The sequence below is a fragment of the Corvus kubaryi genome, unplaced genomic scaffold (assembly GCF_017639235.1).
Source record: "Corvus kubaryi isolate FWS band 111438036 unplaced genomic scaffold, C.kubaryi_AGA036_p1.0 36952, whole genome shotgun sequence".
Lineage (NCBI taxonomy): Eukaryota > Metazoa > Chordata > Aves > Passeriformes > Corvidae > Corvus > Corvus kubaryi.
Genome location: NW_024580990.1, coordinates 21,115 through 33,800, shown reverse-complemented (window position 1 = coordinate 33,800; position 12,686 = coordinate 21,115). Strand labels below are relative to the sequence as shown.

At 52.8% G+C, this 12,686-nt stretch overlaps 2 protein-coding genes across 5 annotated transcripts in view; both read left to right on the top strand.

Annotated features, from left to right (window-relative positions):
- GATAD2A (GATA zinc finger domain containing 2A) overlaps positions 1–6,066 on the top strand; it is a 32,817-nt gene extending 26,751 nt beyond the window's left edge. For 2 of the 4 annotated variants that reach the window (XM_042020312.1, XM_042020314.1), the window contains 3 exons: positions 385–674; positions 1,582–1,789; positions 3,238–6,066. In XM_042020312.1, the coding sequence (XP_041876246.1) occupies positions 385–674; positions 1,582–1,789; positions 3,238–3,368 (629 nt within the window). In that variant the 3' untranslated portion in view covers positions 3,369–6,066. The remainder of the gene's footprint in view (positions 1–384; positions 675–1,581; positions 1,790–3,237) is intronic. The other 2 variants (XM_042020313.1, XM_042020315.1) reach the window with 1 other exon arrangement.
- A 4,993-nt stretch (positions 6,067–11,059) lies between these two features.
- Positions 11,060–12,686, top strand: part of NDUFA13 (NADH:ubiquinone oxidoreductase subunit A13) — a 7,121-nt gene continuing 5,494 nt past the window's right edge. The window contains exons 1-4 of the mRNA XM_042020319.1: positions 11,060–11,205; positions 11,316–11,394; positions 11,860–11,931; positions 12,207–12,276. Of these exons, the coding sequence (XP_041876253.1) occupies positions 11,112–11,205; positions 11,316–11,394; positions 11,860–11,931; positions 12,207–12,276 (315 nt within the window). The 5' untranslated portion in view covers positions 11,060–11,111. The remainder of the gene's footprint in view (positions 11,206–11,315; positions 11,395–11,859; positions 11,932–12,206; positions 12,277–12,686) is intronic.

The following is a 12,686-nucleotide window of genomic DNA, read 5'->3' as shown; positions in this document are numbered from 1 at the left end:
GTGGCCCTGGGGCCGATCCCAGGTGTTCGTCCCTCAGGGAAGGTGGCTCTGGGGCTGATCCCAGGTGTTTGTCCCTCATGGAAGGTGGCTCTGGGGCCGATCCCAGGTGTTTGTCCCTCACAGAGGGCCGTGCTGGGGCTGACCCACCATGTTTGTCCCCTCAGGAAAGGTGGCGGTGGCCATGTCCTGTCAGGAGCCCTACCTGTGTCCTTAGAGAAATAATTTAAACCTCACACAAACCTAAGCATACAAAGGCCTCAGATGAGGACATTTAAGGGCAGATTGGTTATTTTTTAGGAGTTTTGCCTTAACTTTGAAGCGGCTTTGAGCTCTCGCAGGTCTGTTCTAGGCGGGAAGGCCGAGCCACCATGTTTGTCCCCTCAGGGAAGGTGGCGGTGGCCGTGTCCTGCCGGGAGCCCTACCTGTGTGCCCAGTGCCACACGGACTTCACGTGCCGCTGGCGGGAGGAGAAGAACGGCACCATCATGTGCGAGACCTGCATGGCCTCCAACCAGAAGAAGGCCCTGAAGGCCGAGCACACGAACCGGCTCAAGGCCGCCTTCGTCAAGGCCCTGCAGCAGGAGCAGGAGATCGAGCAGAGGATCCTGCAGCAAACGGCCCCCCCCGGGCAGCCCAAGGCCGAGCCCGTGGGGCAGCACCACGCGCTCAAGCAGGTGAGGACCCACCCCCAGCAGAGCCATGTTTTCCAGAGGGAAAAATGCTTGGAATTATCCCAAGGGTTGAGGTGTAGCCTGGGGAATTTGTCCCTCAGGTTGGGTTTAAGGTGGGATGGATCATAGGTGCCCTCCCATGCTCTAAAGGTTATCCCATCTCAAAAATCATCCAATCCCAAAGATCATCCAGTCCAGCCCTCAAAGATCATCCAATCCACCAATCCTATCCCAAAAATAACATTCGGTTCCAGCCCCCAAAGATCCTTTAATCCCACCTTCCAGGCTGCTCCAAGCCCCATCCAACCTGGCCTTGGACACTTCCATGGATCCAGGGGCAGCCACAGCTTCTCTGGAATTCCTCTCTGAGAGTGGAATTCCCTCACCACTCTCACAGGCAGGAATTCTTTCCCGATATCCCACCCAAATCTCTCCTTTTCCAGTTCAAAGCCATTCCCTGGGTCCTGTCCCTCCATCCCCTGTCCCCAGTCCCTCTCCAGCTCTCCTGGAGCCCCTTTAGGCCCTGCAAGGGGCTCTGAGCTCTCCCTGGAGCCTTCTCCTCTCCAGGTGAGCACCCCCAGCTCTCCACCCTGGCTCCAGAGGAGCTCCAACCCAGTGATAATTCCATGTCCTTCTCTGGACACATTCCAAATGGGAAGAGCAGCTCCAGCACCAAAACATTAAATTGCCCTAAATCAGAATCCCTTTTCTTGCTGCTTTGCAGTCGATTGCAATTCCTCATCCCAGGAGCACAAATCCCAGAATCCCAGCGTGCTTTGTGTTGGAAGGAACCTCCGAACTCATCCCAACCCACCAAAAAAAAAAAAAAAAACCCCAAATCCTTGCTCGCCACAGAAAAACCCCTTGGAATTTTTTATCCCCTCAAACCGGTGCTACATCCCAGATTTAGCCCCTTGTCCCTGTGTCCTGCCAGAGTTCCAGCCAGATGTCCCGAGGTGCCGGAGCTTCCCGAGGGGTCCTGCACGCCTTCAGCCCCTCCCCCAAGCTCCAGAGCTCCTCGGCCACCGCCACCCTCGGGAGCCGGCCCGGAAAACACGTGGAGAGATCCGGCAACAAGGGCAGCACGGCCTCCTGGAAGAAAAATCCCATCAACACAGGTACAGGATCCTGGGAAGCCTCTTTTCCTTGGGATCGCTGCCCAACATTCCCAGTTTTTGGGTGGGAATCCTTGTGGGGGGGGAAAAAGAAACAGCGATGCCGAGGAGTTGAGGTTTAAGTTGTTGTCATCGCTTGGTGTTGGTGGGGTTTGTCCTCATGGAACGGTGCCTTCAGGAGGTAAAATCCACTCAAAATTCCTGCTTTATCCATTTGGAATTAAACTGAATGGATTGAAAACTGGGATTTCATTCCCTGTGGGATTTCTGGCGTGGAATTCCAATAACATCAAGGTCGTCTCGCTCTTAAAATTGTTGTCACCCCTTGGTTTTGGTGGGATTTGGTTTCATCAAAAAGTGCCACCAAGGGATGAAATCAAATCAAAATTCCTGCTTTATCCATTTGGGATTCAAGTTAATGGATTTAAAGTTGGGATTTCATTCCCTGTGGGATTTCCTGCATGGAAAAAATGATGATACTGAAAATTGGGTCTTAAAATTGTTGTCACCACTTGGTTTTGATGGGGTTTGTCCTCATCAAACGGTGCCTTCAGGAGGTAAAATCAATTAAAAATTCCAGATTTATCCATTTATAATTCAAGTTAATGGTTTTAAAGTTGGGATTTCATTCCCTATGGGATCTCCTGCCCTAAATCCCAATAATATCAAGGATTTGCTCCTAAAATCGTTGTCCCCACGTGGTGTTGGTGAAGTTTGGCCTCATCAAATGTTGCCTTCAGGAAGTAAAAGCGATTAAAAATTCCTGTTTCCCCCATTTTTAACTAAACTGAATGGATTTAGAGTCGGATTGTTGATCCCTGAATCCATATCCACATCCAGCACCACCCTGCAGGAATTTTTCCTTCATTTCTGGGAATTTTAACCAAATTCTTTCATTTTTGACTGATTTTTCCTCTTGGCTGGGAGCACCATCCAATAAATCAATGGTTTTGCCTCCAGCACATTCCCCATTCAAATTCCCACTGGAATATTTCAAATTCCCATCAGGATTTCTCAGGATTTGAAATCCCTAAAGCTGTTCCTGGAACAAGTCCAAGTGATCAATTCCAATCCAAACATTCCTCTATTTTCCATAGAAGAAGGTGACTTGAGAAGATCCATTTGTTTTCCTAAAGGAAAATCAGGATTCCCAGGAAGGAAACTCCGGATCTTTTGTGAACTTTCTTGATGGATTTCTTAGGATTCTTTTATTCCCAACAGCTTCATCCATCACTTCAAATACAATTCCATCCCAGAGTGCTCAAATCCTGAGTTTCGATCCTCAAATCTTTCTCCTGTTGGTTGGGATGCATCCTGAAGGCGCCAAATCCCGGCGCCGCCCATCGGGATAATCCACACTTCAATCCCGCTTTTCCGTGTGCTTTTAGCGCTCGTTCCCCTCATTCCCGTGCCATTCCATGACTCCACAATTCCCTTTTTTTCCCCCCCAGGTGGGGCCTTGCCCTTCGTCAGCCCCGGTTTGGCCGTGCACAAATCGGCCTCGGCCGTGGATCGGCAGCGCGAGTATCTCCTGGATATGATCCCGCCCCGCTCCATCCCACAGTCGGCCACGTGGAAATAATGCCGAGGGAGAACTTTTCCTGGCTCTGCCATCCTTTTTCTACCACACTTCCGTGGAATCTGCTTTAATCCCAGCTGGATAACGCCCCAGGCTTTCTAGGATGCAAGAAGACCACTCCTCATCCCAGCGAGCGCCGCCGTCCCTGCCGGGAGAAGTGACCACGTGTAGGGGTGGCCGAGCCCCGGCTCCTTTTGGCTCCCAGATTTTCATGGAAGCTGGCAGGGAAGGGGGAAGAATTCCTTCAATTTTTTTTTGGTTTTTTTTTGGTTTTTTTTTTTTTTTTTTTGGCTTTTTCTGTATTTAGTTCTGGATTTTTTTGGCACCAGCACAAAAAGGACTCAGCGCCTCTTCTCTGCCTTCGGCGGCGTCGCCGAACCTTTTGCCGGGAACGCTGGAGCGCGCTCCGCAATTTTGGGTCGTGGAGAGAGGAATTCCAGAATTCCAGCCCCATCCTGCATTTAGTGAGCCGAGTTCATGGCTGCTCCTTTGCCCTGCCCCTCCTCCAGCCGGGAAGGCAGGGAGCACATCCCGATATTCCCAAAAATCCGACGATGCCGCCGCCGCCGCTGCCGAGAAATAAGTGCAAATTCCCGACTCCAGTTGAGTATGGTTTGGTTTTCTTTTTCCTTAGGGATTGGCTGCCGCCCCAAAACTTGGCTGGGAGGTGGGAAGTGCTGCGGGAGCCTCCCACTTTTTTGTTGGATTCTGTTTGGAATAGACTTTGGAACCGTTGGTAGTTTAAAAACCTTGCAGTTACTGATAGACAAAAACCACCTTGGTTCTTTCTCATCCAGCGGAGTTGGGCCTTCCCGACGTTCCCAGAGACTCCAAAGCGAAACTGTTTGGGAATTTTTTTCTTTTCCTTTGGGAGGGTTGGTTGGTTTTTATTTCTCCTCTTTTGTTGTTCTTTTGAGGGATATTACTCAAAATTATAGGAATTCCAGAAGCTGATGCAAGCAGGGAGGATTGGAAGCGATTCCCGATTCCCACTGGGAATTCCGGCCGTTCCCAATCCTTCCCTCCGTGATTCGAGTTCTCCCAGGCATCCCAAGCATGCTCCTGTATCCATCACTCTCCCATTTTGGATGGAGCTTTCCATTGGTTTTTTGGGAATTCCGGAGGTTCAACCCAAAATCCAGCTGGGGCCAGTTTGGTTTTATTTTGGTTTCTCATCCTCTTCTTCCATGGGCTTCTTCCCGAATTCCAGACGAATCCAAGGGGCAGAATTCCATGCCTTACTCCTCGTGTCGCGGATCAGCGCTGGGCAAAGCGCCGATGAGAATTCTTTGGGAAATTATAAATATATATAATCTAGAGATCTATATATAAAAAAAAAAACGGGGAAGGGAGGGGGGGGGAAATTCAGGAAAAGCCGGATTTATTTTCTTAGGAATCGCTGGGAGATCGAAACTTGAAGCCAAGAATTCCTTAGGGATCATCCCCCTTGGATCCGAGCGCTGCCGAGTGACAAAACCCCTCCCTCTTCCCACTTTTCCCGGCGTGTGGATATCAATATTTAGGGATTTAGCTTAGGAACCACCCCCCCCCCCCTTTTCCAAACTGCTGGATAAAAACCCCCGGAATTCCCACCTGGATGCGGATTTTGGTGTGTTTTCCGGAGGGATGTGAAGAGCTCAGATGGGTGGGAATCGGGTTGGAATTTGGAGTTTTCTTTTCATTCCAAGCTTGGATTGGGAGATGTGGACAGAGGGATGAAGTGGATTTGCTTCTTCCATTTAATTGTATGGAAAAGTTGCCATTCCTTTCCCGTGTGGAATTTTTTGGGGTTGGTTTTTGGGGGGGGGGAGGTTGTTTTTCCTCTCCTGGTTTTTTTTCCTTATGGATGCCAACGTTTGATCTCTGTTCGACCACCTGGAAAAAGTTCATTTATTCCCAAAAAAAAAAAAAATCCCAACAAAACTCCTCCAATTAAATCCCAAACTTCTTTTTTTTTTTTTTTTTTTTTTTTTTTTTTTTTTTTTTTGGGAAAACCTGGATCATTTATTCCCGGTGTTGGGAAACAGCTTTGGATGATTCCTGAAAAAAAAAAACAGGGAATAAAAGAGGGGCAGAAAGGATTTGATGTTCTAAAAACGACGTCAAAACCTTTTTGGATCCCAGCAGCTCCGGTAATTAATTCCCTTGGAAATTGGAATTCCAACCAACTTGGATCGTTAAAATAATTGGGAATGCTTGAATTTAAGGATTTGGAATTACAATTCCAAACAAGTCTCTGTGTCCAGACTCCGAAATGTTCCATCCTGATTTTTTTTTTTTTTTGGATGGATAATTCAGAATAAATCCCACAAAAAAATATTTGGGGGATGGGGAGGGGGGAGAGATTTCTTTGGAAAGGAAAATCCTGCATGGAATGAGGCTGGAAAAACCCAAAATCCAACCTGGAATGAGGCTGAAACTCAAAATTCCCAACCTGGAATGAGGCTCCTGGGATCCAGACCAGTTCTGACGTGGTTTTTCCCTGGTGGTTCTTGGAATGTTGCAGGGAATTTGGAGGATTTGTTTATTCCATCCGCGTTTCTGCCAAATCTGGGATAAATCTGGGAAAAGATTCCACGTTGGAATGCTGGAATGGCTTTTCCTTCGCAGTCCCAGTTCCATATTCCGATGGGAGTTGTGGGATTGGGATCGTTCAGGTGCAAAGTTGTTCCAACTCTTCAATACAGATTTTCCAAACCTCTTCCCTCTCCTCCTGGTCTCCTTTTTCCAGGAAAAAAAAACCCACAAAAAAACGGGAAAAAAACAGGGAAAAAAAAAATCTCAATCGGAAAATTCCCATTGTGGAATTCTGCCCTGGAGGGGAAAAGTTTGGGAATGGTGGAGGAGGGGGGTTGGACACAAAATTGGGAACAAATCTTGGGTTTATTCCTGCTGCTGGATCCCCTTTGGAATTCTGGATTCTCTGAGATCTCTTGGATCCCCTTTGGGATTCCCGAATTCCTGAGGGCTGTTGGATCCCCTCTGAAATTTGGGATTCCCTGAGGGCTGTTGGATCACCTCTGGAATTCCTGAATCCCTGAGATCTCTTGGATCCCTTTGGGGATTCCCAAATCCTTGAGGCTTTTGGAATTCTGGAATCCCTGAGATCTCTTGGATCCCCTTTGGAATTCCGAACCCATTGGGTTCATTCCTGAATCCCAAGATCTTTGGGATTCCCAAATCCTTGAAGCTTTTGGAATTCGGGAATCCCTGAGATCTCTTGGATCCCCTTTGGAATTCCGAACCCATTGGGTTCATTCCTGAATCCCAAGATTTTTGGGATTCCCAAATCCTTGAGGCTTTTGGATCCCCTTTGGGATTCCCAAATCCCTGAGATCTCTTGGATCCCCTTTGGGATTCCCGAATCCCTGAGATCTCTTGGATCCCCTTTAGGATTCCCAAATCCCTGAGATCTCTTGGCTCCCCTTTGGAATTCCTGAATCCCTGAGATCTCCTGGATCCCTTTGGGGATTCCCAAATCCTTGAGGCTTTTGGAATTCCCGAATCCCTGAGATCTCTTGGATCTGTGGGAACACCACCCAACCCTTCGACTCCCACAAATCCTTCAGGATCCTCCTCCCTCGGATCCCGTTTTCCTGCTCTTCCCAAGCTTCGCTGCATGAGCATTCCGGGGGGCTCCGGCTCCTGCCTCTCCTGGGGAGAGGGATCCAGGGGGTCCCTAAAGCCATAAAATTCCCGCTCGGAGCCGCTGGGATTTTCTAGGACACCGTGGAGAACGAGGAACGGCCGTTGTACTTTAGATTTTAGCAACTTGTGAAATAAAAACAAAAAAAACCCCGGATTTTCATTGGGAAATTCCCGCCTTGGAATTCGGCAGCCGTGTGTTTTTTCTTGGATTTCTCATTCCGGAGGGTCGGGATTTGGATTTTTCGCCACGGGGAGGGGAGGGGTGGGAAATGAAACAAAATCGGGTTGGAATTTTTTCTATCCAAGGCTCTTCTTCCTCAGAGTTCCCGGCTCAGGGAAAAGGTGATTTCCCAAATTTTTCATATTCCAGGGATTCCTGCACCTGCCGTTCCTGCGGAAAACGTGGTAAATCCAAAATCCCCGTGGATTTGGGGTTGGGTTTTATTCCGTGTCTGCTTTGATCCCCATTTCCGGAACCATTCCGTTGCCTCTGGATTCTCCCAGCCAATTATCCCTTTTTTTTTGGGATGGGAAAAATTGGAATTGAATTCCCAAAGTTCAGTCCCGGATGGAAAACTGGGAATTTGGGCTGCAGGAGGGGCTGGAATTTTAGGAAATTTAGGGAGATCTTGGGGGGGAAAAGAACCCCAAGTTTGGCTCATTTTTCCCTCTCCTTTGGGAAGGAGCGAGAACAGGGCAGAATTTTTTTCCTTGGATTTCTTGTGACTCAAAATATTCCGGAATAAATCCCAAAAAGCTCAGTAATTCCAACGAATCCCAGCAGAAGGATCCGGGATCGATAATTGATCAATAACTGTATCGGGACGGGGGGGCTTGGAATTGGAATGCCAATAAACAAATGGAGAAACGCCTGGATCCGCCTCTCATTCCCAGGATTTTGGGGGTTGGGATGCATCTCGTGGATCACTGGGACAAAGCCGGATCTGCTCCTTCCTCTGCCGAGGTTTCTTCCCGAAAAAAACCAAACCCCGGGAAAAGAAAACGAACAATTCCGGCATTTCTGTGGATTTTCCCTGGAATTTCACGGATGCAGCATCCTCAGAGGCGCATCCCGGGATGCAGACGGAGCACATCCATGAATGCAGACTCCTCTTCATTCCCACCTGGAATTCCTGCTCCCCCACCGGGATACCCCTGGGATTTCCCCTGGCCGTTCCAGGAGAACTCACGGAGCCGCTGGATCTCTTCCCGCTGGGATGAGAACGGGATTTGATGGTGAATCTGACCGAGGACATTCCCAGAATTTTTTTTCCCCCCAATTCCAGATAAAATCCGAGTTCTTGGAGCGCCTTCAGCAGCCATGGACACGCGGGAATTCCCATGGGATTGTCCCTAATTCCTGCTCCTTGGCCCCAAGGGTGGAATCACGGCTCCGGAGCCGCAGGTTTGGGAAAAGAGGGAAGCAGGGAATGGATCCCGCTCCAGGCAAAGCCCAGCTTGGAAAAACGGGAAAAGGAAGGAGATTTGGGGTTTTCCATGTGCAGCAGGAAATGTGGGATTGATGGGAAATCTTGGATCCGGTCTGAGGGCAGGATGATCCTGAGGAATCAGAGGATCCTGGTGGGTGGGAGGATGATCCCAAGGAATTGATGGATCCCATTGGATGGGAAAGTGATCCTAGAAATTGATGGATCTCGTTGGGTGGGAAGAGAATCCCAAGGAATTGCTGGATCCCGTTGGGTGGGAAGAAGATCCCAAGGAATTGCTGGATCCTGTTGGGTGTGAAGATGATCCCAAGGAATCGATGGATCCCGTTGGCTGGGGGATAATCCCAGGGAATTGATGGATCCTGTTGGGTGGGAAGAAGATCCCAAGGAATCGATGGATCCCGTTGGCTGGGGGATAATCCCAGGGAATTGATGGATCCCATTGGGTGGGAAGATGATCCCAAGGAATCAATGGATCCCGTTGGCTGGGGGACAATCCCAGGGAATTGATGGATCCTGTTGGGTGGGAAGAAGATCCCAAGGAATCGATGGATCCTGTTGGGTGGGAAGATGATCCCAAGGAATTGCTGGATCCCGTTGGGTGGGAAGATGATCCCAAGGAATCGATGGATCCCGTTGGCTGGGGGACAATCCCAGGGAATCGATGGATCCCGTTGGCTGGGGGACAATCCCAAGGAATCGATGGATCCCGTTGGGTGGGAAGAAGATCCCAAGGAATCGATGGATCCCGTTGGCTGGGGGACAATCCCAGGGAAGCGCTGGATCCCGCCTGGCCCCGGGCTGTTGATCCATCCCTGTGGGAATGGCCGAAAGCCCCGAGGATGCAGGGTGGGAATAACTCGCGTTCGGCGCCGTAAATCCCGGATTTGGAGCTGGAATTGCCGAGGATTTGGGAGGAGGAGGAGGAGGAGGAGGAGGATGGACACGGCCCCTTCCCGGGACACCGCAATCCAACGGGATCCGGGAGCAAGGCGGGAGCGTCCCCCCCTTTCCCGTTCCCGCCTGATATTCCAGGATCACCTCGGATCCGAACCCTCCACTGATCCAAGCGTTGGGACGCTCTCCAGGGAGGTTTTCTTTGGCCGCTTCTGACCTTCCACGTTGGAAAATCCCAGATTTTTGGGGAGATCGGGAATTTGGGAACGCGTTGAATTCATTTCCTCGAACGCTTTTCAACCGAGGAAGATCCTTGAGGAAAACTCTGGATCTCCTCCTTGTGGAAAACTGCTGGAAAACGGAACCGACTCCATGGACACGGAGATCCCGAATGCATCCCTTTCCTATGGATTGAGGGCTGGAAGATGGGAATCCTCATCCTGGGTGTCTCCTCCGAACCCTCCGAGGTCACTGTGTTGGGCTGATTTGGGAATTCCTGGGAAAATCCGTGCTGGGAATTCCCAGGTCAGGGTTGTGTTGGGATATGGAGAGACTGGGAATCCAGGATTTGGGAACTGGGAAGAGAAAGGAGGAAGAGGAGGCACTTTGGCCGTCGCATCCGGAGCCGGGAGGGTTCGGATCGCTCCTGGAATCCCGTTCAATTCCCATTTCCCATCGGCTGCGGCCGATCCTTCCCTATGGAAAAGCCAGAGGGGATCCCCCGTTCCCAAGGAGGCTCCAGGGTCCTGTTTGATCCCACAAACGCATCCCAAAAACATCCCATAAAATCCAGCAGGAATTCCCTCAGCTCCTGACTCCTGTCACCTGCTCCGGGTGCGGGGAATAAAGGGAAAAGGGATAAAATCCTTTAAAATCCTGGAAAATCTTTCCAAATTTGAGATTTATTAATATTCCAAAGCCGGATTTCATTCCCGATCCCTGCTCCTGGGCTGGGGAAATGTGGGATTGGCCATCCCAGACTGGAAGAAACCGGGATGGGATGGGAATGGATCCTGGAATCAGCCAAATCCTCTCCCAATTCCCGGGCGGATTGGTCGGGAATATTGAGCCGGTGCTGACCAAACCCCTCAATAATTGTTTCCTACGGAATATTTCCACCAGGAATTCCGCTCCCAAGGATGGAGGTTATTCAGGGAATTCGCCAGCTGTGGAATAACGACTTCCCCAGGAATCCCAGGAGGGTTTGGGCTTGGAAAAACCTCCAGGATCATCCAATCCCACCATCCCAGGTTCCTCCAGTGTGGCCTCGGACACTTCCAGGGATGGCACAGCCACAGTTTTCCCGGGAATCCCCTGCTCCAGGCTGGGAGCGGGAGCCCATTCCCGAGTATCCCCACCCCGGGGGGCTCCCACCATCCCCTAAATCCCTAAATCCCGGCGATCCCAGGGATTAGGGCGGGATTAGAGCCGGGACACGGCGACCTCGATCCAGAGCCGGGGCTGGAAAACCCTCCTGGGGCGCAGGGGGCCGGGAATGTTCACCTGGAGATGGGAAAAGCCTCCGGAGGCTCCCGGGGATCCTTTCCCTGCTCCTGGCGGGACCCTCGGGATTTGGGGGAGGGCTCAGGTGACCCCAATGTCCCCCCCCCGACCCATTGCGGGCCCCACTCCCAGCATTGCCCCTTTAAGAGGCGGCCCCGCCGCTCACGTGGTGCAGTCACGTGAGTTTCCCGCGCGCGGGAACTGGGCGGGCGGGCGGCGCGGCGCAGTGACGTCATCGGGGAGCGCCGCGATGGCGGCGCCGAAGGTGAAGCAGGACATGGCCCCGCCGGGCGGGTACGGCCCCATCGACTACAAGCGGCACCTGCCGCGCCGCGGCCTCTCAGGTGCGCCCGGGGGGAGCGGCGGAGGAGCCGCGGGAGAGGGAGCGGGGCCGTGCGGGCTCTCCGTGGCCGCCGCGCGGGGCCGCGCTGAGCGCCCGCCCCGCTCCCCTCAGGGTACAGCCTGTTCGCGCTCGGCATCGGGAGCCTCCTGCTGGGCTACTACACCCTCATCAAGTGGAACCGCGAGCGCAGGTGACGCCCCGAGCCTCCCCGCGGCCATCCCGAGCCCATTCCCGGTTATCCCGGGGATGATCCCCGGCTCTCCCTCCGCCCGGGGCTCCGCTGGGGCTCTGGCACCGGGATGGGCTTTTCCCGGTGCCCCCAGTGCCGCTGGAACCCCCCAGTGCCCCATGGCACTTCCCAGTGCCCCCCGGGACCCCGCAGTGCCCCCGCCTCCCCCCAGGACCTTTCCCGTCCCTTCCCAGTCCCCCCAGTCCCAGTTCACCCCTGGAGCCCCCCCGTCCCTTCCCCGTCCCCCCGGTGCTCCCCCGCGCTCTGGATTCCCCCCAAATTTCCCCATCCCCCTCTAGTTCTCCCTTTGCACCCCGGGACCCCCCCAGTCCTTCCCAGTATCCCCCAGACTCCCCCAGTCCTTCCCAGTCCCGTCCAGGGCGCTCCCAGTCGCTCCCAGTGCCGCTGACCCCGCTCCCGGCGCAGGCGGCTGCTGATCGAGGAGCTGGAGGCTCGCATCGCGCTGATGCCGCTGCTGCAGGCGGAGTCCGACCGCAGGTACGGGAACGGCAACTCCTGGGGGGTCTGGGAACCCCCCCTGGGATGGGGAACATCCCCGGGAACTGGGAACATCCCCGGGAACTGGGAACATTCTTGGGAACTGGGAACCCCCCCTGGGATTGGGAACTCCCCCTGGGACTGGGAACCCCTCCCTGGAATTGGGAACATCCCTGGGAACCGGGAACCCCCCTTTGGGATAGGAGACCCCCCCTTTGGGATTGGGACCCCCCTTTTTGGGATTGGGACCCCCCTTTCCATGCCCATTCCCGCAGAACTCTCCGGATGCTGCGGGAGAACCTGGAGGAGGAGGCCAAAATCATGAAGGACGTTCCTGGCTGGAAGGTTCGTGATTCCCGCTGGGAAAAGGGGCAGGAGAAAGGGGGGGTGAGCTGCCCCTCTGGGATCCCATGGGATCCATCCACCCCAAGGAATTCGGCTCCACGGGATCCCATGGGATCCATCCACCCCAAGGAATTCGGCTCCACGGGATCCCTTGGGATCCAGCTCCATCCCCAGGGATTTGGCTCCATTCCTCCATCCATCCCTCCATCCCTCCCTCCCTCCCTCCATCCATCCATCCATCCATCCATCCCTCCCTCCATCCCTCCCTCCATCCCTCCATCCCTCCCTCCCTCCCTCCATTCCTCCATCCCTCCCTCCATCCCTCCCTCCCTCCCTCCATCCATCCATCCATCCATCCATCCATCCCTCCATCCATCCATCCATCCCTCCATCCATCCCTCCCTTCATCC